At 37.1% G+C, this 26,762-nt stretch overlaps 1 protein-coding gene across 3 annotated transcripts in view; it reads left to right on the forward strand.

The window, feature by feature from the left end:
- LOC131048312 (uncharacterized) overlaps positions 1–26,762 on the forward strand; it is a 176,815-nt gene that overhangs the window by 73,187 nt on the left and 76,866 nt on the right. For all 3 annotated transcript variants that reach the window (XM_057982220.2, XM_057982218.1, XM_057982219.1), the window contains exons 4-6: positions 5,622–5,686; positions 5,796–5,840; positions 5,965–6,045. In XM_057982220.2, coding sequence (XP_057838203.1) covers positions 5,622–5,686; positions 5,796–5,840; positions 5,965–6,045 — 191 coding nt within the window. The remainder of the gene's footprint in view (positions 1–5,621; positions 5,687–5,795; positions 5,841–5,964; positions 6,046–26,762) is intronic.

Raw genomic sequence — 26,762 nt, forward strand, 5'->3', positions numbered from 1 at the left:
TAGCAAAATGACCTTAGTGCTCGAAAAAGTTAATGAAAGCAAGAAATCACACATGCCGAGTTTGTGAGGGGAAAGGGAGATCGCGCGATTTGTAGAAAGATCGCGCGATTTGTAGAAAAATCGCGAAGTTTGCAGAGAGTTAAAATCGTGATTTCTCGGTAAAATGATGAACTTTGAAAGAAGCCAATGAAAATCGTGATTTTTGGTCAAAAACACTGAAAAGTCATGGAGCGATAAGTTGAGTTAAATGAAAAGGAGGTAGGACCAAATAATAAGTTCGCTCTTTTTGCCTAGGAAGACCGAAATTCTCCCTAAAATGACAAAGTGATAAATAATCCATAAAGAGGGGGAGTTTTAAATAAAGTTAAAGTTGCCTAGAAGCTGAAAATGAAAGCCAAAGAACTAAATCGCACATTTTAATGAAAATGGCCGAATTTCATAGGGCTTGGGGCGATTATAAACAAAGGTCACATCTTTTAAGTTAGGAAGAGAAAATCGCCCAAACGTCACAAAGAGCCAGAATCGCGAGTTACATTCAAAAGAGAGACATTTAAAAGATACATCTCACAAAGAGCTTCTCAATCCCGAACTACACCGAGACGAAGCTAGACTTAAAAAATTTAATATTTGTCAAATTAATTTAATTAATTTTTCAAATTGATTATTAAAAGTGAAATTGATTGTTTGCAGATCAAAGCCAGGTGCTGGAAGCTGGAGATGAAGATGTAGAAGCTAAGGCATCAACCTGAAGCTCAAATTGACGACTTAACACAAGATCAAAGTGATGAAACATTGGGAAGCGTGCCGCTGGACGACAAGTTAAAGTCCACCACCGAGACCAAAGACCGAAGAACATTCAGAATGCAACAAGTATGCATTCTTGAGAAATACACAGCTGGATTTAATTCCAAAAATTCACTTTGAAAAACTGAAATTGTTTAATGTAAGGCTGCATGTGGGTCCCGCTCAAGATATTTTGAAACAAAGTGGAACACAGGTTAGTTATGTTCAACTACCGGATAGACCCAAATTGAAACCAAACAGTTGTAGGTAGTTGAGATAGTGGTTGAAGGGATAACTAAGAATTAAGTGGGTATGGGCAGCCTTATTTTGTGGAATAAATCAGGGCCCCTGGATGCAGTCAATCCTACCCATCGATTCATATTGTAAATCTATAAAAGGCAAAGGCCTTTCTTTTGTAAAGGGTTAGATAGTTTGACTCTACTTAGGCTGTTAGATTTCAGCTAGAATAGGTTAAATTTTAGCAGTAGCATAGAGATGCTGTAGAAGTTGTTGTAATGGCAGCTGAAGCAAATATATGAACCATAGATGGCACACTTGCCGAAAACTCGGCGAGTGACAAAAACTCGCCGAGTTTTTGGACCTGGCGAGTAGTAATGACTTCTACTCGCCAGGAAAACTCGCCGAGTTTTTGCCAAAAACTCGGCGAGTTTTTGGCGAGTTTTTGTCAAAAACTCGGCGAGTTTTAAAGAAAAACTCGCCTGGGTTAGCATAACAGCAAAAAAGGGCCAAAAATACATGCATTTTTTGTTTTTCTATATGGTTTTGGGTTGAGAAGGGGGAAACTCACTTGGAAGGGCCACCCTGAGAGCCCACTATGCCCTCAAGTAATCGCCGAGTTTTTTGGTCTGTCCGTCAGGATTCATATATGGAATATAACATTTAAGTATAAGAAAGAAGAAAGATATAAGGAAATGTACTTTAAGTTATATTCCATATATACTGTCAGGATGTTTGAGAGTGGTTTCGGACCTCCAGGAGTTATAATGCAAAATCTAGTTTTTGGAGGATTCTTCAATTTTCCAGACTTAGTCAAATTTCAGGATCCTTCGGCGATGCGCCTTGACCCCAACTTTGAGTTGAAAGTTTGAAACTATGAGTATGAATGATGAAATTTCAAATATGATGAAAGTTTGAAAGTAGTTTTAGCTAGAGCTGGGGAGAGGAAGTTGTATTTACTTTTGGTTTTACAAAAACTATTTACTATTTTGCTTCCAGCCATCAGCATTTCTCATGAGGATGCGATTTTGTAGACACTTTGCAATCAAATATATCTAGAATCAGCTTGTTTCTTTTGTGTTATCATTTATTGACTCATTGGATGCATCTTCTCATTAAATTTTGCAAAAAAAATGCATTTTTTTATTAAAATTAAGCGTGTTTTTACGTTGCCGAGTTTTTCGCCGAGTTTTTCCGAGTTTTTCCCGAGTTTTCGCCTAGTTTTTTTCTCAGGGGCTTGGCGAGTCGAGCCGAGTCGCGAGTAGTTCAACTATGATATGAACATTGAAATATGGTGTTTATTGTCTTTGTTTTCTTCTATTTGCATGGTTTCTTTCAGCATTTTAGATAGTCTTTTTGTTTTGGGTGTGCAGGTATTTGATGGATTCAGGATCATACCATTGAGGATATACTAATTGTATGTTCTTGTGTATGGTTAGTCTGAGCCTTTAATTGCGTTTAGTTCAATTGCAGGTGTCTGTTTGAGCTGCGCCAGAATTGGGTGCTTAGCCATGCTCCTGCAGTCTGAAAATCTTCCAAGTCCTCTTGAAGATTGCACCACTCCTGCGAGGTTGTGAGCCATTCTGGCCAAGCAGGGATTGGTTATGTTGAATCTGTCTACCCGCATACCAGCTAGCCTTATTAATCTTAGGTCTCTTAACCCTTCTCTTTTGCTTTTATTTCCCAATTCGAGAATTAGATACTGACCAGCTTGTTGCAAAACGTAAGTCCCCTTGTGCTCCCAGCAAAACACATCGACCATTGAGCTATCCCGCAATCAAGAACTGACATTTGGAACCTCGAGGTTGTCCCCATTGGTCAACTAAAAACAACATTAGGGTTTCCTTATACAAGAGAGGATAGGATACTCGTCGAGATCATTCTATTCTGCGTTGGCCGGATAGAGTTGCAGCGATGCGACTTTAGCCACGTCAACACTTACCTTAGATGATCTTCAAGGAACATTAACTGCTTTTGAAATGAGAACAAACAAAGTTGATAATGCTAGTTCATCTTTAAAAGAAACTGCTTTTAAAACAGAAAAGAAAGAGGACGTAGACCATGAATCGGATTTGTCTGATTCGTTAAAGGCACTTCTAGTGAGAAAACTTAAAAAGAAATATAGAGGAAAACTGCCACTCAAATGTTTTAATTGTGGTAAGGCTGGTCATTTTGCAGCCCAATGTCCTCATACTGATCAAAACAATGATGATGATCAGATTGAAAAGCATTACAAGAAAAAGCTCTTTAGTCCTAAAAAGAAATTTAACTTCAACAACTTCAGAAAGAAAAAGAGTCTATTCAGCAAAGAAGATTCTGATGATGAATCAGATGATTCCTTAGGTGATGAAGGTGAAACCTTATTCATGGTTGAAGTTGATGTGCAAAAACCTTCAGGCAGTCAACTAGATAGTCAAAGAAACAGTCAATCTGATCTAGACAATTGTGAAATAAACCTTGAGGGTGAACTCCTTTGTGCCCTTCAAGAAATCAAAAAACTTAAGAAACACATTGCTTCTCAAGAGCAAGGTTCAAACAAGTTGATTGCATCTTTGCAAGCTGAACTAGATGACTCTAAAAGAGTTGTGGATAATCTCAAATCAGTTCTTGCTTTAAAAGGTTGATGCTTGTCAATTTGTTTGGTTGGTTTAAAAAATTGATGCATTGTCAAAAGATCACTGTGAAAGCATCTATGTAAGTCAGTCTTATTCTTGCATCTTGTTAAAATCTGTCATTACTCTGATTCACCCCTCCCTCTTAGAGTAAATGCACTTCCAGCAGGAAGAGGGATGAATTGGCACTTGTTTGCAATGGGTTATGGATGTTGAGACACAACTTCTCACATCATGTTCCCTCGTTACATATTAAAGGATGATCATGAGTTCATCTGAAGGCACGGAAGAATTTTTCTTATATACTTATTCATATTTGCAGTGCTCAGAAGAGCCGCTATTAGACAACCGAGTAAGAGGAGGCTGATTAGCTGTCCAATTACAAGGTGAAGGACACATGCACAAAAGGAAGTTCAAGCAGAGATGGTGTCAAGAGGTTGCATAAATACAAAGATATAACTGGAAGGGCTACAGGGATCATATTGCAGATCAGAATCATAACTATTACAATGGCATGATCATAAGGAGATAAGTCAGGAACAGCTATCGTACCAAATAAAGACCAGAATTTATACTCTTGTATCAATAATACAATCAGTAAATCATAATAATCTTAGTACATTCTGCAGACCCATTGCATATTGAAATTTGTATAAGATTAGAAAGGTTATATTCTTGTTTATTAGAACACTTCATATTCATACAAGACTCACGAATTAAGCTGTTTTGGTATAAGTATTACATAACAATAATTCCATTATACATTTCCAATCAAAACCATAAGAATCATAAGCAAAATTGTCTCATAAATTTGTAAGACTAGAGGAAATCTCACGAGGTACATTACAAGGAACAAGAGGGTTTTCATCTTTTGAATCTTTGCACTTCTGAAGGTTTTCATTCTCAAGTGCTATAGTTGAACACAAGTATTCAAACTATAAAAGAATGTGTTTGATTTCATAAATAGTGGAAGATCTCCTTTTGAGCGATTTTCCTTTCTTTTATATATTCCATTTTGGTGGCTTTATTTTGAATTCCATTTCCCTCTAAAAGTGTTCACTTGTAAACATTTTAATTAAAAATTACAAGAGGCTTTATTATGTCCCATTTATGCAGCCTACTATTCTAGGTAATAATAATATTTAAGCTGTCTTTTTATAACGTTTTCTAATAATATCATTATCAGGACTAACTTAAAACACTTATTATTAAAATGTTTCTCTAATTTTCTCTAATTTTAACCCTTAGCCTATGGGGAATAAAATAATAGGCTTTGGCTCTCCCAATTATTTTATTCCTGAAAAAAGGACTTGACAGGTTTCTTTTTTTCGTTTGTGTATTTCCTGGTTTGGTTGTGCTTATTTGTTCCCATTTTCTACACTACACATTGGGTGGGTGATCACTTTAGCTTGGTTTTGTTCAGTTAGAGCAATGGGTCTGTTTCCTTAAAGGGAGCCCGAAAAAATATGCACTTGTGTATGAAAACTAGTTCTTAACACTATTGCATGCTTGTGTTGAAAGGTAGAGTCTAATATTATTCTTCTGAGTGGTGGGATTTTTAGTTTGGCATGTGTATTTCTAGTGACGTATAGAGAATTATAGTTTCAAAAGGGTACATGCACCCTTGTGGCTATTGGATTTTAATGATGAGCAAAATGATTGTGCTGCATATACCCAAACTTAATAGTACATCCATTTTAATAGTTTAATCCTTGATTTATTGGAGTTATCTACTTTTCTTACCCAAATTAATCTTTAATTAAGTTTGAATACTTACTCTGATTGGTTATGTGCAACATTCAAGAAAATTGATAAAGGAAGAGGAAAGCACAAATGACTGGTTGCTTCAGAATAAGACGCAAACACACATGCAGAGAATCTGTGTTTCTTTGTCAATCATATTTTTGTGTAGAATCATGTGGATGTAGATTTTCCATATTTTCCTCTTGGTGTGTTATTCTCTTACATTAATGATTTCATTTTCATCAGGAAATGCAGAAGGCAAGGGACATATCCGAAAAGATGAAATGCTTCAAGCCTGTTTAGTTCTGAAGGTGGATATGTGATTCTTGCAAACTTCTTAAGCAATTCCGCAAAACATATTTTCATGTCATAAGAAAGAGATTTCCAGATAATAATTGACTCTCTGTCATGCTTATACAGGTTCCAGTAAGCAATGTATCTATTTTAGACCTTCCACAGCTCCAAGTGAGGGTTCAATTTGATAAACTTATATTTACTTAAACCCATTAAATTTCTGAGTTGCATTTGTAAATCACTTTATAGATAATTTTTAAATTTTTTTTCCCTGAATATTGGTGGGAACTGCCAGGATGGCTTTGGTAAACGATGGGACCACAATTTACTTGCGGAGATAATTGGACAAGAATTAAAAAATCATGACATCAAAACTGTAAGTTTATCCTTCTCTTCTTAAAAGTATGCTTGTATTGATGGCCTTTGCTTTATCTAAGGTAAGGGATATTAGATAAATTAACAAATCAACATTAAATATAATGTCTGGTGATATTTATAAAAACCAACCAATCAAGGCCAAAATTGTATTGCTTGTGGTTTCACCTTAGTTTCTAATTGATGAGAAGGTGAATCCTATTTGGATGAATATCTATAGTTTCATGCAAAAATGGATGAATCTTTATATCTGGAGTGATTTTTTTTGAAATTTCTTTTGCTTGGTATAATTTGTGGATGTTTTCAATGTGGACAGTGGTTTCCAGCATTTCATTTACAAGTGTTTTAATTAACAGGACATCTTGGTACTCATACGTACCTTTTAAGGAATTGCTGGCTTTGCATGTCAAAGTTTGGTTTACAGATTCTTTCTTGGGTTAAAAACAATCCAGAATACAAACTCTTTGGACATTTGAGGGAGTAGTAGATCGTACCATAAATTGTAGGCTTATTTATTGTTAGTGTTTAATTTGTCTAAACTTTGCAGCTTCTTTCATGGGTAAACAACAATCCAAAATATAAACTCTTAGAACAATTGGGCACTTGTAGATCCTTTCATGAATTGTAGGCTTATTTATTGTTAGTGTTTTAATTTGTCTCTTGCCAAACAACACAAAATGGAACAACACGTACGATAAAACCTTTCTTTAAATTATAAGGGGGAGTTCTTTAAGATCTAACGAAACTTGAAGCTAATAGAACTTACAAGTATGCACACCTAACTCACAAGTTTCTAATTTGACTTCAAGTTCACGTTCGGCAACAATAAAATTCGGATGGAGTTCAACAAGGGTAAAAAATTGGAAAAATAATTTGGCATCAAATTCAGCTTATATAATTTTTTTAATATGTAATAAATTTAAGTTTTTGAATATATAAATAATAAATCCAAAAAATAAATAATATTAATAAATTTAAAAATATTATAATATAAATTTGTTTGAAATTTTATATTAATTATTAATAAATACATTAAAATTAAAAATCTAATTGAAATATATTATAAAAATGAAAATAAAATAAACAAATGACATGGTTTAAAATCATTAAATATTAAGTTACTAAATTTTATTTGAAAAAACAAAAAAGTTAAAATAAAAACAAAACTAAAAAATAAAAGGCTTGTTTGTGCAAAAGCCCTAACAAGGTCAGCTTGATAGTGAGAGGAACACTCGAGCACAACCTACATGAGTTTCATGGACCATCGTAGGAGTAGAGACGAAAAGATTTGTAATGGATAGAATGCAAAGAACAGTGGCATGAAGGAGTAGAATGCATCGATTTTCCTCTTTGTGTGTTGTTTAAAAGCTTAACTTGCTCGACCCATTCCACTTCTAGTGTTTTGTTATTGATGGAGGCAGGAAAGAAAAATCACTATGCCCTTTGTACAAATCTAAGGTGAATTTGAACGAATTTTTAATCGCATTTTGGAGTTCATCAAATTTTGAACTTTTTTTGGTTGAAATTTGACAAACCCTATGATAGATATGCACACTATACAAAATTTCATTGGGGGCTTTTGCATAAATTTAAATTGATTAAGAACCATGTTTCTATTGGGATAAGGTCAAGGTGCATTAACCTTGTAATACTAATGTTAATGTCTTAATCTTTTGTATGTATTGTCTTGGTTGAAAATTTTGTACACTTGGAGAATATACAAAACTGTGGTTTCAACCACAGTGTGTGAGTAAAACTCTCCTAATTAAGGGAAGGCTCTCCCTATCTATCTACAACTTGAAAAATAAAATGGGATGGGACAACAGTCTTTCTTCTTCTTTTAAGATAGCCAATATCCTTTTCTCTTTACAGAAAAGTGATAGCAATTTAACATAAAACAACGGTAACAACTTTTTGAAATGAAATGAGAGAAAGGAAATGAAGTTTCCTGAAAGCTCAAAGACTTCCGTCACTTCCTTCGGGACGGGACAGCAATATCAAGCTCAAAGTCTTGATTATGTGAAGTCCTATCTACCCTTTTCTATACTAATGTTATCAAGAACAAATAATAACAGCTCAAAGACTGAAATATCTTATTCTTTTTACATAAAACAGTAGGAAGTAGTACGAGCTCAGACTCACAACTATTTCTTACAAAATCTACTTCTAAACTCTCTTAAGAATAAGTGCAAGCACAAAGTTTTACAACTCCTCTCAAAAGAATATTTATTCTAATTTATTTTAACCTCAAATACTTGCAACACAAAGATTGCAAATCAAATTCGATTAAGCTCTTGAAGAAATACTTGCAAGAAAGATAATATAGAACAGAAACTCAAGAATGTAGCACAAAGACTCAAAGCTTGAGCAATTTCCTTCTATTTCTTTCAATTCTTGAATTCACACATGAAAGCTCAAAGACTTCTTTGCTGTAAATTTGGCAGAGTTTTTTGTTTGCTTTCTAAAAGATAAAAATTATAATAGATCCCGTCAAGTATTTATAGGAGAGGAGTCATGAGAAAAAGGTGGGAGGATCCCAACTAACTTGAGAAATTCTCTCAACCACCAAGACTTATTCAATAACTATTGAGACATGGACCAGCTAGGACTCGAACCTAGGACCTTCCATACGCTGCTGGAGTGCTCTACCACTGAGCTACTGGCCCCTCTTGGACCAGTCCATTGTCGGTCCGGGTGTGGCTTATTTCCAACACCAACACCCCCCCTTAAGCCACACCTCTCGTTTGCTTGGGGCTCCTAGCCTAGACCTGGCTCTGATACCATGTTGAGAAATGGACCAGCTAGGACTCGAACCTAGGACCTTCCATACCCTGCTGGAGTGCTCTACCACTGAGCTACTGGCCCCTCTTGGACCAGTCCATCGTCGGTTTGGGTGTGGCTTATTTCCAACACCTACAGTAACTAACTATGCCTTATTCCAACTACAGTCCTAATTGAACACAACTTGTAGCTGCTTTACATGTAATTACAAAAGTGCAAGTAATGAGTTAACTTGCAATTACAAATTTATTTTTTACATGTAACTTGTCAAAACAAAATTACAAATGCATAACTAAAACTATTCCATGTGTCTAAAGACACGACTCTAACTGCATCATCCTTTGTCTGTGATGATCTTCATGTCGCTTCAGGATGCTAGAACTTGAAGTATTCTGGATTGGTAAAGACATCTTGAACTGGAACGGGAACTTGCATCCTTATCTTCTTGCTTGGGGTAGTACTAGCTTTTCAAGAGGGAAAGGGCTGCCTTCCTCTTTTCATGTCACGACCATCTGTCTTGAAAACTTTCTATGCTCTCAACCATGAATTGTTGTTGTATCTCTTCTTTGTATCATCCTCCAATCTTGAAATCTTCTTGCAAAATAAGGCCCATGCCTTAATCTATTGATTTGGTAGGTCGCGTGTGCAAACCGGATTGACAAGGGAAGGGATAAATTGATGCAAAAATGGGCTCACAAGTGAATTTCGGGTTCTGGAAGCTGCATGACGTGTGGGAAAAACAAGAGCATTGACTTGCAATTGTGGAGAACAAACATGCAACTTCATATGTGTATTGGGTAACTACAAGTTTGCACTTGTAATTCGACCTTTAAGACTCATTTTCAAGTGTTTTTTTAGTACGTTTTTGACCAATTTCGGGTTTTGGATGGCTGATTGCAGGTAGACTTTAAATGGGAAAAATGAATGAAGGTGTGAAATGAGTGGATGAAATGGTGGGAACGGTATGTACGGATGATGGAAATGAATATGAGTGAAAATGAGAAGATTTTGGGAATATCATCTTTATGAAAATGGGAATAACTTTCAACATGTAATCCGGTTCTAAAAATCCGATTTTGAAAGGATGAATATTTTCCAATTTAGAAACTTGGAGTTTCACCAAAAGATGGTTAAGATTTTCCAACCAAAGGGGAAGATCAACTATTTTCATCTTACATGCAATCGGGTTTTTAAATCCCAAATGCAAGTAAAGAGGGAAAATGGGGAAAGACAATGCAATTCACAAATTGCCTTGCAAACTTGGAACAAAGGGGAAAATATCTCACAAAACCGATTTTAGGCAAAACCAACATATATACAAATTTACAAATTGACCAAGGAAACAAAAACAAACAAAAACAAGAAATGAAAACAAAGAAGAAAATAAAAGAACATACCTTGATCAATCAAAATGACCTCCCAAGAATAAGAAACAATGCTTGAAAGAAGAGAGAAAAACTCTTAAATAGATAGCAAACCACACTCCAAACCCTAGCCACGTTTTTAGAAAATCGCCATATGGATCAAAATGCTATTTAAAAGCATGAAGAATTGGTCAAGAAAGACATCCAACCTCCACACCTAGCCAAGACAAGCCAAAATGATTTAGGAGAGGTAAGATTCGTGGCATTCCAAGAAGAAAATCGTGGCATTCAAGAAACACTTGTTTTGCTGTTTGAAGGCCATAAAACCAGCAATAACGTCTTCCAAATGGCATGAAAGGAGTTGAAAGATGCATGAAAATAGCAAGGAAACCAAAACGCCTTCTCCCTCCTTGAATCTCTCCACAAAAATCAGTGGAAATTGTCAACAAAATCTTCCAATATTGTTGGTCGGGTTTTTGGGAAAGAACAACAAGTTTAAAATTGCAAAGAACACTTGAAATCGGGTTTCTAAAACCCATTTGCAAGTTTAAAAATGTTCACTGCATAAAGGCAAAATCGTGTTTGTGAGAGAAAACAACAAGTTTAAAATACGTGTAATAGGGAAATAAAACTCCCATTAGAAGTTTTAAAGAACTCAACAAAAGACTAGTAAAGGGAAAATAAAATTCCTTTTACAAGTCACAAAAAACAACTTAAAAATAAAACTTGTAATAGGGAAATAATATCCCTATTACAACTTAAAGTGACTTTATAAAACTTGTAATGGAAAAGAATTACAAGTTTTATTTTTAACTTCATAATTTAAAGTTCACTTGTAATATGCCCAAAAAGTTCCTACAATGACTTAAAAGACAAAAAACAACAAGGGGGAAATAAAAAGTAAGTTACAAGTTCTATTTTTCATAAAGTGCACTTGTAATCAACTAAAAATTTCCCTACAACACTAAAACAAAGGAAAAACATAAAACTTGCAACTTAAGGAAAATTTCCCACCTGCAGTCAGGGAGAAAAAACCTGAAATTGAAGGAAAAACATAGCAAGCGAACCTAGAATGCGGTGAAATTCGAAACTTGGTTCGAGGATGGGCCGAGGATTAGTCCAGTCCAGGAATAAGGTGAAATTATGTCTCGGGAAGCGTGCATCAGAGTAAAATTTTCATTTTTTGACAAATTTTTTTAATGTAATAGTCCATCATTTTTTAAAACAAAAATGAGGACAACATATTGCTCTTTTGCCTGAACTTGGGAAAGCTGGCATCCTATTTTGGAGTGGCATGAATTTCATTTTTTAGTGGATTTTGTCCTCAAATGAGGGTGTAGACATCCCACTTTAGTCTTGCCTTATTTGGACATGTGGACATCTTGGGATGTGTGTAAGAGCATTTTTTGACTAGTCTTCATGGGAGATTACATTGAAAAATTGACGAGTGTTATGATAGTGATTGAACACTAGTCACAAAGCATCTAATGCATGGAAGAATTCAAAAGAATTGGATGCCCAAGTTTGGGTAGTCATTGTTTTTTTGAAGAAATACCTAGATTTGTTTTATATTCATATTTTCTTCCATATTCACCTCTTCTTCATTTGCATCATCTACATTCCTCCCATCCTTAATGGTCTCTTGAATGTTCTCTTTAATAGTCCTGGAACTAGATGCTTTAATATTCTTCAATTCTAAAATCATTGTTCTTCTATCTCTTTGTCATTTTTTTTAAGAAAAAAGAGGTAAAAATTTGTTAATCAATAAAGATCGATGTCAAGCAGATTGAGCCAGCTAGCTCAACAATAGGCCAAACAGAAAGATAGAAAACAACCAAGCAATTAGGTCTCTATCAAAACCCCCAAATAAACTCTCATGTCCTCCATAACAATCTCTTCTAATATCTGAGAGTACTATGTGGACAAATGTCCCCAGTCGCTCACATTCCACATCTCCATCTACTTAAAAGCCCATTTCGCCAAACAATTTGCTACCTTCCATTCCGGAGGAATGTGGCAAAAGGTAACAAAGTCCAAAGATCTACGAAGTCTCTCTGATTGACCATCGAGGCCAATTGCTAGTTTGTTCCCTCCACCTACCACTTATTCATCAAATCAATCACAATCAATGAATCAGATACAAGGATGATCTTTCTCCAAAGGCACAACTTCTCTCCAAAGCATAAAGGATAGCAAGAGCTTCCATAAAGTTGTTAGTATGGTGACCTTTATACAAAGAAAAGAAGAAATGGACGACTCCAAAACTATCTCTACCAACTCCACCAATCCCAGCATGCCCAGGTTTTCCTCTAGAAGAACCATTAGTATTTATCTTCAACACATCATGATGAGGGGGGTGACAACAACCATCTTGATGGACCTTGCTCTTGGACTGCTGACCAACTCAAGAAGAGGGGAGCCTCATACTCCATCCTGCCAAAGCCAATCTCTGAGTGACAACTAAATCACCCAGATCCGCCGGGGAGGACAAGTCACATTTTGCTGATAAGGTTTCTTGTAGAACACTAATAATTCGCAACCATAATTGATGACTCAACATTTTGTTATGTTGAAAAATCCTTTTGTTCCTTTCCTACAAGTTTTGTCAAAGAATAAAAGAAGGGCCTATGTGCCAAGCAATGTGCAGAAAAGGAGTCTTAGAGAATTCCCCAAAAGACCCTAGAACTCAACCAAGGAGGAAGCCTGGACACAAGCCTTATTCCAAATCCCTTATCAAAAATGTCAAAGTTCCTTGGAGAAAGGGCACATGAAAAACATATGTGAAGAGAACTCCTTACTGTTATTGCACAAAACACACTGAGGATGACCCAAAAATCCAGTCCTCCTCAAATTATCCTAGGTAAGGCACCTATTCTGATCAACCAGCCACATGAAAAAGTAGTAATTGGGCCAAGAAAACTTGCGCCACAATTTTTTCTACCAAGGAACCCTAGTTCTCCCGTGAATTTGCTTATCCTACCCCTGATATCCCAAAGCAACTGAGAATTTTTCTTTTAGATCAGGGCCCCAGGCAAGAATATCTCTCCCCTCCAAGGAATTACAAGCCTTGTCTACCAAAAGCTTTCCAAGCTCCTTATGATCCTCCTTAGAGCCCCCTGGAGGCCACTCATGAGGCTCTTTCCATCTAAACACTTCTACTTGACCCAGAATCTGAGAAGTTTTGTAATCTTCCACCTTAGCATCATTATCATAGCATCATTGCTATCATTGAATTAGGAGGAGGCTCACAACATATCTCCCATCGATACATCAGGAAGAGAAGAGATCTCTCTATATTGCAGATTGGATCATCTTACCATTGCATAATTCCCAAGGTTATATCAGAGACAACAGATATATTACATCCAATCAATCAAGTTACTATTTGCAAAATATATAATACTTGTATTATCATATATTTATTATATGTTTCAGAATTGATATACTGTCATTCTATTAAATATTTATTATCAGCATTCATAAGGATTTTGTGTTTTTGACAAGGATACGTCTTTTGCAATTGATTTTTGAGTTGATTCTCCCGAATTTTTAAGAACTAACATAAGGGGACATTACATCCTCGGTTAAGGATGAGATTTTAATTTTGTTTTTTCATTCACAACACCAACTTCTTGTTCATTAATGAATGCCATAATTTTTTCTTTTGGCAACCCCTTCCTAGTTCACCATTCGTAGATTCTAATCCCTTTCTCACTTATAGCACATAAATGAGCTTTCACTCGACCATATGAGCTCTTAAATTGGACTCCATGTTCACCACGCTTCCAAATGATTGCCTTGCCTTGTGGAAGTTGTTCAAACATTGTAACATGTTTCCATAAAGGAGATTCTTGATTGTATTTAAATTTTTTTTTTTAATCAGTACCCACTGAACTTGAACTAATGGTCATTCCAAATAGATTGTCATTTGATTTATCTATTTTAAGAAAAAGAAATAAAGTTTTAAAGTAATAAATAAATAAATAAATGCAACTATACAATATGTATAAACTAACAAAAGTTTAAAACAAACACCAAAAAATATTATAAAAAGTCTTGAAATTTGTTTCTTTTTTTTCTAATTTTTTTAAAACTTGAAAAAAATCAATTAGAAACTCGAAATTTTTCGTTAAAAAGGTAAAGAATGAGTTAAATTGCTTGCCTTAGATGATTAGATCTCCTTTGTGCAAGTTATTTTCACCCCTCTGGCACTTTTTGATCGTTCTCCTTCGGAAAAACTAGCTACCTTTCAAAATGTCATATCCCCAACATAAACACTCTCACGTCCATAACCCAGAAGAAATAACACAATAAATAAATCAATGAATTAATTGGTATCGATCAGAAAAACTGTCGTACTAGTAAGACCACAATTTTTATAGTGGAGACACTAATCTAACCCCATACCATCTCCAAAGAAAAAAAGAAAAAGAAAACAGAAATGGATAAATGAAGGGACACCTGATCAGCGATTTACCAAGTGGCAAACAATAAACATTAATATAATAATAAACATTGACTAGTCAACAATTTCATGATGCTGCGATTAAGGGAGGAACAAATTGGAATAATAAAAAGGCAATTATCATTAGTCTAAGCCAGCGAACTTCATAAATGACTATTAAATAATCATGAGTCAAGAGGCTTCGGGTATCAAGAAGGAATCAATCAAAGAGACATGACATTCCAAGGGACGGGTCCCACAGGAAATGAGATGACTCTCCTATCCCTCCTTAAGGATATAAAAGGCAGGAAGTAAGTTATTTTAGAGGGGAGGTAAGGAATAGAATAGAAGGAAGAAAATAGAAAGGAGAGGCACGGACAGACAAGAGGGAAGGAAAGGAATAAAAGGTAACTGCAGTCACCTTGACTGGGCAGCATTACGGGTATGATAGTTGTTTATCACATGCTGCTGTTTACTTTGTTAATACAGTCTAGCATTATTAATACAATTAAGACTATGAACAAAATTTAATATGGTTAATATAATTTAATATTGTTGACATAATTTATATTAATACAATTTAATATTGTTAACACAACTCCATTCAGTTAGTACTTAATAATACTATTAACATCGTATAACTTAATGGTACCAATATAATATAATAATTTGAGGTTAATACTGTTAATACAATCTGATATGGTATGTCCAAAATAGCACAACACTGTTAATATGAATTTAATATTGTTAATGTAGGACAAACTGATAACATTAAGGACTGTCAATACTGATATCATTCACTGCATTGATAATAAGGTACTATGAGATAATATATACACGATATCCAATACAATTAATTACTTAAAGAATTTAACAAATACAGATATTTGTGTATCTTGATTCTTCGCCTTTCTCTAGTACTTGCAAAGATAGGGAGTGTGTGGGGGAAAGGCAGAGTAAATTGGTCACATAGCAAAAATGTCCCAAGACAGGTAGAAAACCTTGAGGGAGCTGCATGTAGACTGTGTTATGTGCCCTTGGCACAGTAAACCTTCCATCTTGTAAGGATTAGCAGAATAGGGAAGAAGAGTCTCATGCAATCTATGAGAAATAAATCATACAACAAATTAAAATGAAAATATTTTAACATTTCATTATTTAAATGATTGATAGGTATGCATAATATTAGCTATGATTGGATAATATGGAAACATTCAATTTGTATTAAGGGTGAGCTCCTATTCCTAAATCCTAAAATTAATGCTAATTTACTTTTTTAGGGTGAATTTAGGAAAGGGGTCATCACACAAAATGCCGAGCAAGGTGTTGGAGAGAAATGAAGTTGCAAAGGGATGAAATCAGGTATATTTAGCATTTTAGGGATTTCGTTTTAGTTTTTGCATTTAAAAAATGTTTTTTTCTTGTTTTTTGCACTTGCAATGCATTGCCGCCTATGGGAGTGTTTGGGAGCATCTCAACTGCCTTAGTTTCCTTGAGGGTATGCGACATGTGTACCCATAGGGAACTAGGGGCGACTGAGGTGCTCCTTGGGCGCTTCTGTTGCATAGCTCACCCACATGGAACTTGAGGTGTTTGGGTTGCTCCTGGAGTGCTCTTGTTGCCACTCTCGCTCTAGTGCCATTTTAGAGTGGGCACGTGGTCTCCAATAGGAGAACCTGGTAACGTAGGGCAAAAACAATCAAATTTCAGCTTTATGATAGTAAGGGTGACATTTAGGACAATCCCAAAAGGGGAAATTACAATTGGAATTTAAGCAGTGATTTTGCCAGCTTGTAAGAACAATATGCAATGTGCCTGAAGATAGTGATCAAGAACAAGTGGCAAGAAATGACGAGTCATAGTACACAAATCATTACTCAAAGATCACAGTTGACAGTCATTTGACATCATGCAAGAGTCTCAAACAAAGATGATTGCATGTGGACATTCTGTGGATGATAGAGTTGCAGTGACAAAGTGTAGAGGGTTTGGATGTATGCATGATCAGCCTATTAGGAGGAAATTGAATCGTGCAAAAGCAAAACATACTATCATAATAAGAACAAGCATAGGACAACCACAATGTTCCAAAGGGATTTCATAAGCAAATGTTTGAAGCATATTGGAGCAAATTTATGACATGTTTATGAGCATATGGGAGCCAAAAGATGGGGTTAGGCCCACTTTTTGGCTCCAAATGACTTATGAGTAGCAACATGGGGTTAGGCCCACTTTTTGGCTCAAAATGGATTATGGGCAGAAAGATGGGGTTATGCCCACTTTCTGGCTCAAAATAGATTATGAGTAGAAGGATGGGGTTAGACCCACTTTTTGGTTCAAAATGGATTATGGGCAAAAAGATGCGGCCACTTTTTGGCTCAAAACAGATAATGGGCAGAAGGATGGGGTTAGGCCCACATTTTGGCTCAAAATGGATCATGGGCAGAAGGATGGGTTAGGCCCACTTTCTAGCTCCAAATGGATTATGATGGGGTTAGGTCACTCTCTGGCTTGAAATGGATTATGAGTAGAAAGATTGGGTTAGGCCCACTTTTTGGCTCAAAATAGATTATGAGTAACAAGATTGGGATTGGGCACACTTTCTGGATAAAAAAAGAAAGAAGTGATCTAACAACACGTGTTTTTATGTGTATGCTCCGTGTCTGCATATATTCATGTCTATACTTCATGCTTTTATGTTTATGCTTCGTGCTTGGTTCATACTTGATGTATTTTCAGCAAGTTTACTCCATCTGTGTTTCTAAAGCCATTTCATAATGAGAATCATTTTAAACACTCCATGATCATTGCTCGAGGACAAGCAATCTTGGGTGGGGCAGATTGTAGTGGGGCATTTTGGAATAGGATTTAATAATATATGCTAATAATATAATTAAAATATAATAGAATAAAAGTAAAATTAAAATTAAAGCATAAAAGAATAAAAGTAAAATAATTAAAAATTAGTTAAGTTTAATGAATGGTCAAAATTCAATAGGCATGAAACAAAAAGCTGCGACTCCCTCAAACATGAGATATAAAAGGGAGAAGAGAACTTCATTTGGATGGGGGCATATGGAGAAAGGAAGGAAGAATGGATCATGTGAATCAAGGAAGGATCAAGGGAAGAAGAAAGGAATAGGTAGTAAATAGGGAAGTGACTCTTCAAAACGGTAGAAATTTTGAAGTGTTGTACTTTTTCAAAGGGTGCTTTTTGTGAAAGGTTGTGACTCTTGCTAACAAGAAGACATGATGAAGAGGTGTGACCTCGCCCTCAAATTGGAAGATATAAAGGGGAAGAAGGAGCAAATGAAGTGGAGGGAAATAAAGTGGAATTGTTGATTTTTTTTTTGGACACCTCGAGCACGATAAAATACTAAGTATTCTATGCTCTCTTGAACAAAGAAACCTCATATGCTAACAAATATGATCAAATGAGATGATTCCAAGGTTTACAATGCGAACAATTGACTTTATGCTTTGGATAGACTCAGTGTGTTTGATATGATATTGCTGGTAATCACAAAGGGACTTACACTTTGAACATAGCTGGAACGTGGAATCTTACTTAACTTTCTTGGAAAATAAAAGGCAAAAGGAAATAAGGGATAAGATATCTAATTCAATCCTAAGGACAATGACAATAAAGGATGATGCTTTGATAGACGGATTCCATAATCAAGCTTTGCTTTGCCATGTGGGAACTGTTGTCATTATATGACACCCTTGGTCCTTCAGTGAGAACCGATCAGAGATATGTTCCATGGACCAGCGTGGCCCTAGTTGATCAAGGAGTGAAGAATTATGAAGTGTGAAGTGTTGCCTTGTCTGGAGGAAGTTCCTCCCTCGGCCTTTTCTTCTTCCTTGGAACTCCGGAACCCCGAGGTTGCGAAGTTCTTTTCTCTTTGCCCTCTCTTTTCCCTTCTCCGGAACTCCGAAACCCCGAGGTTTCGAAGTTCTTTGCCCTTGTCTCTTTCCTTCTTCCTTTTTCGGAACCTCAAGGTTCCGAAGTTCTTTGGCTTAGCCGCTACTCCGGAACTCCGGAACTCCGGAACTCCGGAACTCCGAGGTTCCGAAGTTCCCTTCCTTCCCTTAGCTTTTCTCTAGTTTCTCTGGAACTTCGGAACCCCGAGGTTCCGAAGTTCCTTTCTCTAGCTTAGCCCTTCCTCCGGAACTCCAGAACCCCGAGGTTCCGAAGTTCCTTCTTTTCTTCTCCCCTTTCCCGGAACTTCGGAACCCTGAGGTTCCGAAGTTCCCTTCCCTTGCCTTCCTCGGAACCCCGGAACCCCGAGGTTTTGAGGTTCCCTCCTAGCCCTTCCTCCTCCTTTTCTTCGGAACTCCGAAACCCCGAGGTTCCGAAGTCCTCTTCCTCGCTTCCCCTTCTTCTCTCCGGAACTCTGAAACCCCGAGGTTCCGAAGTTCCTTCCCCTTTTGCCTTCTCTCTCTAGTTCTCCGGAACTCCGGAACCTCGAGGTTCCGAGGTTCCTTTTCTTCTCTTCCTCTCTCTATCCCGAAACTTTGGAACCTCGAGGTTCCAAAGTTCTTTCCTTAGCCTTTTGAAGTCCTTCGGAACTCCGAAACCCCGAGGTTCCGAAGTTCCTTGCTCCTTCCCTTGTCTTCCTCACTTTGAGAGTCCGAACTTCCGAAGTCTCCGGACTTCCTTCCGATTGGCGACACTTCCGGATGGCGTGATCAACACTCAAGGCTTTTAATGCTCCGACAGTTTTGGTGACTTGTGCACTTTCTTTTGTGGAGCCACAAGGGTGCATTAAATGTTTTTGGCAGGATTTCCATCAGGGAGGTACGGGGCCATGCTTGGTGACTTATGTCATGTCTGACGTTGGAAGGTTAGTCAGTCCACCTTCCTCAGAGTTGCCTTTGGTGGTATGGCTAGGTTGCTTGCATGTACAAGCCAAGTGTATGCACTTCCCTGCACTTCCAGACTGACATGCAAGGGTCATGATCACCATTGTAACCTTTTTTCTATATAAGGCTGTTAAGCCTCATTGTAAGGGGTTCTCTACCTGCTGGCTTGATCTTTCTTATGCTCTTCTTTTCTCTTAAAGACTTGTAATTATTTTTGCATTTCTACAACTGTAAGATTGGCTTTGACCTTATGATTAATTGAAAATCACCATTCTTGCCTTCTTCTAACCTATGTATGCTGTGTATGCTTTCTTACCTTCATTATAGGTGTATGTCTTGTGGCTTTTCTCTCCATATATGCTGTGTTAACTTGTTTTCTGAGTGTGACTTGTGGGAATCCTTCTCCCCTCTTAACACTTAGCAAATTCTAACATCCATACATGCGTTTGGGTCACTTATGCAATTGAAGTTGTGCATCTCTTGGGTTTTTTAGTTGGTTCTTTGTGCCATTTCGGTAGGGAGAGAAACAATCTCTTCTTGGTGCATCACCTCCTTTTATTTCAAGCAATTCTCTCTTCCTTTTACCTCTGCAAGTTGTTAGGATAGGCTTAGGAGTAAGTTTTGAAGTGTTGAGTTGGTTCAACCCCTGCACCTATTTGAAGAAGGAAGCCAACCTTCTTCGAAGATTCAACCCCTTGCGCAAGGTCCCACACTTCGGGGTTGTTTCCATGTTTCACAAGGTTGCTGAGTTGATAGCTTAGCAAGGGTGCAAGCTTTTGTGATAATAGGAACAACTACACAAAACTGATGCAATATCCAAAGGATAACGAAGGATTTTCATATTATGAACATTCATTCAAGCACCTAATACTGGCACAGTCCAAGTGAATATCCACAATCGAACTAGTGCTTAATGAGGTTCAGACTAGTGATACATTGCAACTTACAATCAACAAATTACAAATGGTATGAACCGGAATTCCATCACATATCATTACACTTCTCCATTATAATCAATGAACTTTCTTTAACTTTGAGAAGAAACAAGAAACCATGCAACATGTAGAAACAACACATTGAGATCCACCATACTTCAATGAAAATCATGTATTAAATTCAACAAGTCTTGGCAACAATCTCTAGCTTCCTCCTCCTACTCTATTGCTAACTACTAAGTGCTTTTGCTACTACTATTAAGTATTTCTCTATTAACCTTTACAAATGAGAGAACTAAACCTTATATAGAGGACTCAAAAGGGAAGAAGAATCCCAAACTGGATCAAAGTACTTAGTCTTTGATTACCTAGGTGTGTGCAAATGTATTCATTCCAACTCATAAGACCATTGTGACTCATAGAATCCACTGTGATGAGCTACATGGGTGATCCTAACTTCAAAAGCATCCTGGATAGAGCCTCATTGCAAGCGAGTGTCCACAGCCCCGATGAGGTTATTGTTGTAATCTCACAAATGTTGCTCCATTGCTAGTTGGGCGTCCATAGCTCCGATTGAGTGATTCGCATGTTCCCAAAGCCAAATACTTTGATATTTCTTTTCATTTCATTTTTTCTCTTAATTTTTTTTTCTCTACTTTCTCATTTTTTCTTTTTTTTTTAATACATATTTTCTGCACTTTGGCTCGTAAGCAATGAAGCTCACATGGGTTTGAGAATAACAATGGCACTGAAGTAGGATTTAAGATTTTTCACTAGCCACAACTTCATGTAAGAAACCACAATGACTTAGAGCAATTCATTAAGTGTGTGAAAATATAGTAATCAAAAGATTTCAGTATCTTCCAAGTTGAGTACAACTCCTTATCAAATGATAAAATTGGAGAACAACAACCTTGGATTCTAAAGAACTTCATGAATAGTTATCTAGGAAATGGATTGAATAGAAGATATGAATCGTGCCAACATATGTGAAAACAACACAACTCCTTTGTCTCCTTTGTCACAAACAAACTTCCACTATGAACCCTAAACTAAGCAAACCGACTAACTAAAAGACTCAAAGCAAACTAAACTATTGCAAACCAAACTAAAGGAAAGCCCAACTAAACTACTTGAGACACCTAACAATATCGAGCCAAATGAGTCAAGGCAAATTAGCAACTTGGTTCACTCAAAACAACTAAACTAAAACATACAAAAGGAAACCTACCCTAAACTAAACTAAACTATATACAAGACTCCTAGACCTGACATGACTCAAAGGAGCAACATATGTACATGAATTGACATGATTTCTCCAAATATGGAATAAGAGCATGGCAAAAGTGATGGTTCGGAATTGGGCAGACTCATCCTTGAACTCGGAGAAGCAAGTTGTCACAATGCATCTCTCATATTCAATCAACACCTCACGCAAGATTATGAGTTGTGTTGATTTATTAGGCCCATGGTCAATCCATATGTAAGTTGTTCTTCCCAAACCCCCATAATCAAATTCATAACCTTGAAAATTAAAAGCAGGGAAAGAGACAACTTGGCATGTCTCGTGCTTGCATGGAGATTCTCGCTTGCAATCCACCAACATACCATATCATTCCACGGGCATGTACTCGCTCCTCTTGAGACCTCATTGGCAATGGACTTAGCGTTGTTTTGAATTGTTCTACACTCTTTGCTCCCATGGTGACATCTTGTTTATCATTTTCCATAAACCACACGTCCTTGTGTAGCTCCATAAGAATATCCTCAAAATCTAAGGTCTCCTTGATTGATTGATCTTCAAATATTTCCCCTAGTTGATCCTTGAATACAATCTCAAAGGGTAGTGCCCCTTCAAATTGCTCGTCATTCACTGGCTCCGTTTGTTCATTTTCAAGGAAGCTTGTGCTTTCTTCACATGGAATGACTTGAAACTCTTCATTCAAATGTTCCTCTTGCAAAATTGAATGCTCATCAAGGATTATTTCCTCTTGAATAGGTGGTAAATCTTCGTTTGTATCTTCATCAAGGAGTGCTTCATCTTGGAATGTATGAAACTCAATTCTTTGTTCTTGAAATGGTGAAACATCAAGTGTATGATAACCCCCCGAGTCTTTTATTCCTTCAACTACATTTTCCTTCTCACTTTCTTGATGGTCCTCTTCACAAGTATCCATGGTTTGTACTTTGTAGCACTTCATGTCTTGATGTTTCCATACAATGATCTTCACCTGCCACCATCTTGCTGACTTGAACATCTTTGATTGTTTCCTCAACTTCCACGGGTGCGAGGTATGCAAAGCCATCCCCAACTGTGATGGGTCGATACTTAAGCTCATTTGTGCTATCTTCTTGCAATTGACTTCCCTCACTGTTGGATGATGTTGTATGAGGCATTTCCTTTGTTCTTCCATATTCCTCAATTGCAAGATATGCACTCCAAATTTTGTCAGTGATTCATTCATTTGATGATTCTGGTAATTTGTACTAGCATCTGGCTTGATTCATAGCCTCTTGACACAATGAACATGTAAACTCTGAGTGGGGTGCATTGTGAATCCTACACAACCAAGGTAGCAATATACTCTCTAGGCACAATTCCTCATCAAGACTCAACTGATTTTCAATCAAACCTCTAAACCTTGTAAAATCGTTGCATTGTGGAGCATGGAAACCATCTGACTCTACAAAGAGCTCCAACTTAGGGATGACTGAATCTCCTTTTGCCATCTTCACTTGGTTGAGTTGCTGCCTCAGGGCAAGAGCCCTACTCACGTTGTTAATCTCATATAAATCTTCCAAGGTTTTGAACATATCTCTCGTAGTTGTCATCTTGGATATGAGAGGCACCAAGTGATCCCTCACAGAGTCGATTAATATCTTCTTTGCTTTGATGGCATTTTTCTTGAATTGAAGCTTCTCCTCATGATGTTCAGGTTCGGATAAATCCTTTTCGTCCACGAATTTAAGAAGATCATTTTCTTCAAGTGCAATGAGCACTCTAAATTTCCATGAGGTGAAGTTAGATGCGTCTTCAAGCCTATCTTCGACTTTAAGACCGTTCACCATTTTCGAGACTGAGATATTGCTCGACGGAGAGAGAGGAGAGAATACTTAGAAGTTGTAGGGAATCTGATCACGATCTTCTTTCACCGTGGCTCTAATACCTTGTTAAATTTTTATGATCAGATTAGATAGATAGTAAATCAAACATAAATGCACAGAATATATCTTGGGAAAACCTTCCTCTAGAAGGTGAAAAACCCAACAGTGAATGTCTCTGATTATATTTATCAAATAAGGATATGATTTTACAAGGTTGCTTCACTTCTTGAAGCTATATGAATAAGTCAATCACTCTAGACTGCTGTGTATAATCCGAACTCCTATAGGATTCTCATACTGTAGAAGGATGAATGATGATCTTCGATCTGACTTGAATGTATTACATAATCTGCAGATGAAGAAAGTCGATCTGCTGTAGGATGAATCCGATCCACTGAAGAATGTATTTGGTCTGTGTTGACGTGTATTTTATACACAATCATACACAGAATAAAATACCGACAGGCATCTTATCCTCTCTTGAGAAAATAGTCTCTAACTGCTGAAGATCTGCAAAAAGGATCAGTTAGATGGACTCCAAGGTTCTTTTAGTGGGGTCTCCACGTGTGGACAAGCTTTTTAGTGGTATGATGTGATTTGCTGTTTCCTCCAAGGCGTCTTACGTATTCAAAAGCTCGAAGATTTTACTAGACTAAAAGGAATTTTCAAAAAAATGGAAAAAGGACAGGGTTTAAGAAAGTCTAATCTAGCCTAACCCTATGAATGACTTAGCATGAATGAGATTTGGCAAGACTCAACCAACTTCAATTTTGCCATAAGATAACAACTCAATTGAAATTAGTGCGATCTTCTAGGGTAATAATGGTATTCAATGCATCAAAGACCAAGGACACTACTACGAAGGTACATATCCTAGATGCGAAAATGCTTGAAGGTTAAGGACTCAAAATGTTTTCCAGTTGACCACGCAAGGCGTTCCTACAATCAGCAAGAAGCTAGTGGTTTGGATTGCGAATCCTACCAAATATCAAATCTCACACTTAGTCTTTCAAATTAACAAACTACTTCGATTGAGCGTGATTCAAATACATCCAACAACCATGAAGATAACTCAAGAAACTTGCAACAAAACACCATAACTTCAATATTTTATTGATTTCCAAGTCATCATATACAACAATTGCTTGAATTCCTCTCTTCAAGACTCAATCTTGCTACAAAATAAAAATTGCTTCTAACTCTAATCAACTATTATCTCTCTCACTTATTCACTATTTTTCTATTATCAAATGAAATGAAAAATGGGGGTATAAATAGCATCCCCAGTTACAATGAAAGGTCCAGATTGAAAGTAAATCAATGGACAAGATCATGACACCTAAACCCTAATTAGGGTTTGTTACAAATGACCTCCTTTTTACTGAACAACATTAAATACATAGCCAAATATTAAATTTGGCACAAAAATCTAGGAGGTATCAGCCAATGAGAAATAAGATGTCATGTCATCTGTAACAACCTTTCATCTAGAATCTTATTCCCTTTCCAATTCTCTTTCTTAGCATATGCAATGAATTTTGTCACGATTCCTTCGATTTCTGTGCTTGGAATCTCGGGAAGATTCTTGATACTCTCTTCTAAGTGGATAACCTGATCAAATGCATCTAGAAGAGCTGTGTCCCAAGTAGGTTCAAGTTCCTTTGTTCTATCAATCAGGAGCATGGTGGCATACATCTGATCATACTGCTCATCTGTAACATCTGCGTCCTTGCGAAAGATGATCTTGATTCTATCCTCAAATTCTTGTAAATCCACATCTGTCTCGACCTCGATCCTTCTGCCAAGAATGGTACGAAGTACCTCAAATACTCTGTCCTGGATCGGATTGATCACCTCCTCAACTTGACCACATCTAACACTGATGTCCTCAAAGAGAACACTCTTTATATGGAGTAAGGTTGACCACTGAAACAAACTGTGAGAATCACCTTCTAAGATCTTCTCTTGTGCTAAAATTCTTCTGGATGTGTGTCTTATAACTTTCAAGACAGGGATGACAACGTCCTTGGTATGAGCAAATGCAACAACTGGTGCCATCAATCTGTGAATAATCTCAAGAACTTGGATAGCCTGATGGGTGATCTTCGACATCCTTGTAACAAACTCTATGGCCACCGTGTGAGATCTATCCATCCAACTACATGTACGCTGGACCATATTCCTGAATCTTTCTGCTTCATTGATTGATTGAAGGGGCAATGCCTGCAATGGTGATCTAACTGGATCCTGACGTCCCAAAGGTTCATTGATGTGACTGAAATATGTCCTCCATGCACCGACCTCTTTCTCAAGCTTTCTATTCTTCTCTACTTCTTCTCTAAACTTGTCCTTCAATGCCTCAAATGTGTCGGTGGCATCATCTAAAGTCTGCTCTGCTGTGGAAGGTCCTAACTCAATAGTATGTATATGATAGTCTTCTGCTAGGATCTCACCTTCATATTTGTCTGCTGCTGGTGTAGCTATCTGCAGTTTTCTAGATCCAGTCTCATCTCGAATCATCTTGGACATCTTTGTAGCCTTCTTCTTCTCTGTTGTCATATGTGAACGTCCAACAAGGCTCTCTAAATCAATTGCACTGTCCTCGTCCTCAATTACGATCACCTTAGTCAATCTTTCCTTCAACCAATCTGGGATATTTGATCTTGTCTCTTGAACTTGAATCTCTTTATGTACTATTTCTTCTTGTCTGGGAGGAGATGTTACTTCATTATCATTATCTAAATCATAGTCTTGGAGAGATCCATCGGATGAAACATGCTGTGCTTGTTCTTCCTCCTGTCTGGCATTCTGTACCATCGATTCCATGGACTCTTCTACTCGAACTGTTCTATCCTCTGGCCTGGAAGAAGTACCTGGTGTTTGATCTTTGTTGGCACCTTGCTTTTTCTTGGAAGGCTCTTTCTTTTCTGATCTTTCCTTTCTCTTCGAACCTCTCGAATGGAGATTGCCCTCACTGGCACATCGAAGGTTACCTTCACCTGAATTCCTAGGATTAGGATTGCCTTCACTAACACTGGCTCCATCTTCGGCTGGCTTTTCTTCCAAAGTAAAAGACATGGCTATGCCCTGTTCTCTCAACTTCTGATGCTGAACGTCTACCCATCTACGAGTACAAGACAAGACTGGTGCCATCAAATCATTTAAATCCACGGCCTCGGGCTCATTCCAATTCAAACTTATTGTTTTGCTTTCTCTATCATAT

Source organism: Cryptomeria japonica, chromosome 3 (genome assembly GCF_030272615.1).
Source record: "Cryptomeria japonica chromosome 3, Sugi_1.0, whole genome shotgun sequence".
Taxonomy (NCBI): Eukaryota; Viridiplantae; Streptophyta; class Pinopsida; order Cupressales; family Cupressaceae; genus Cryptomeria; species Cryptomeria japonica.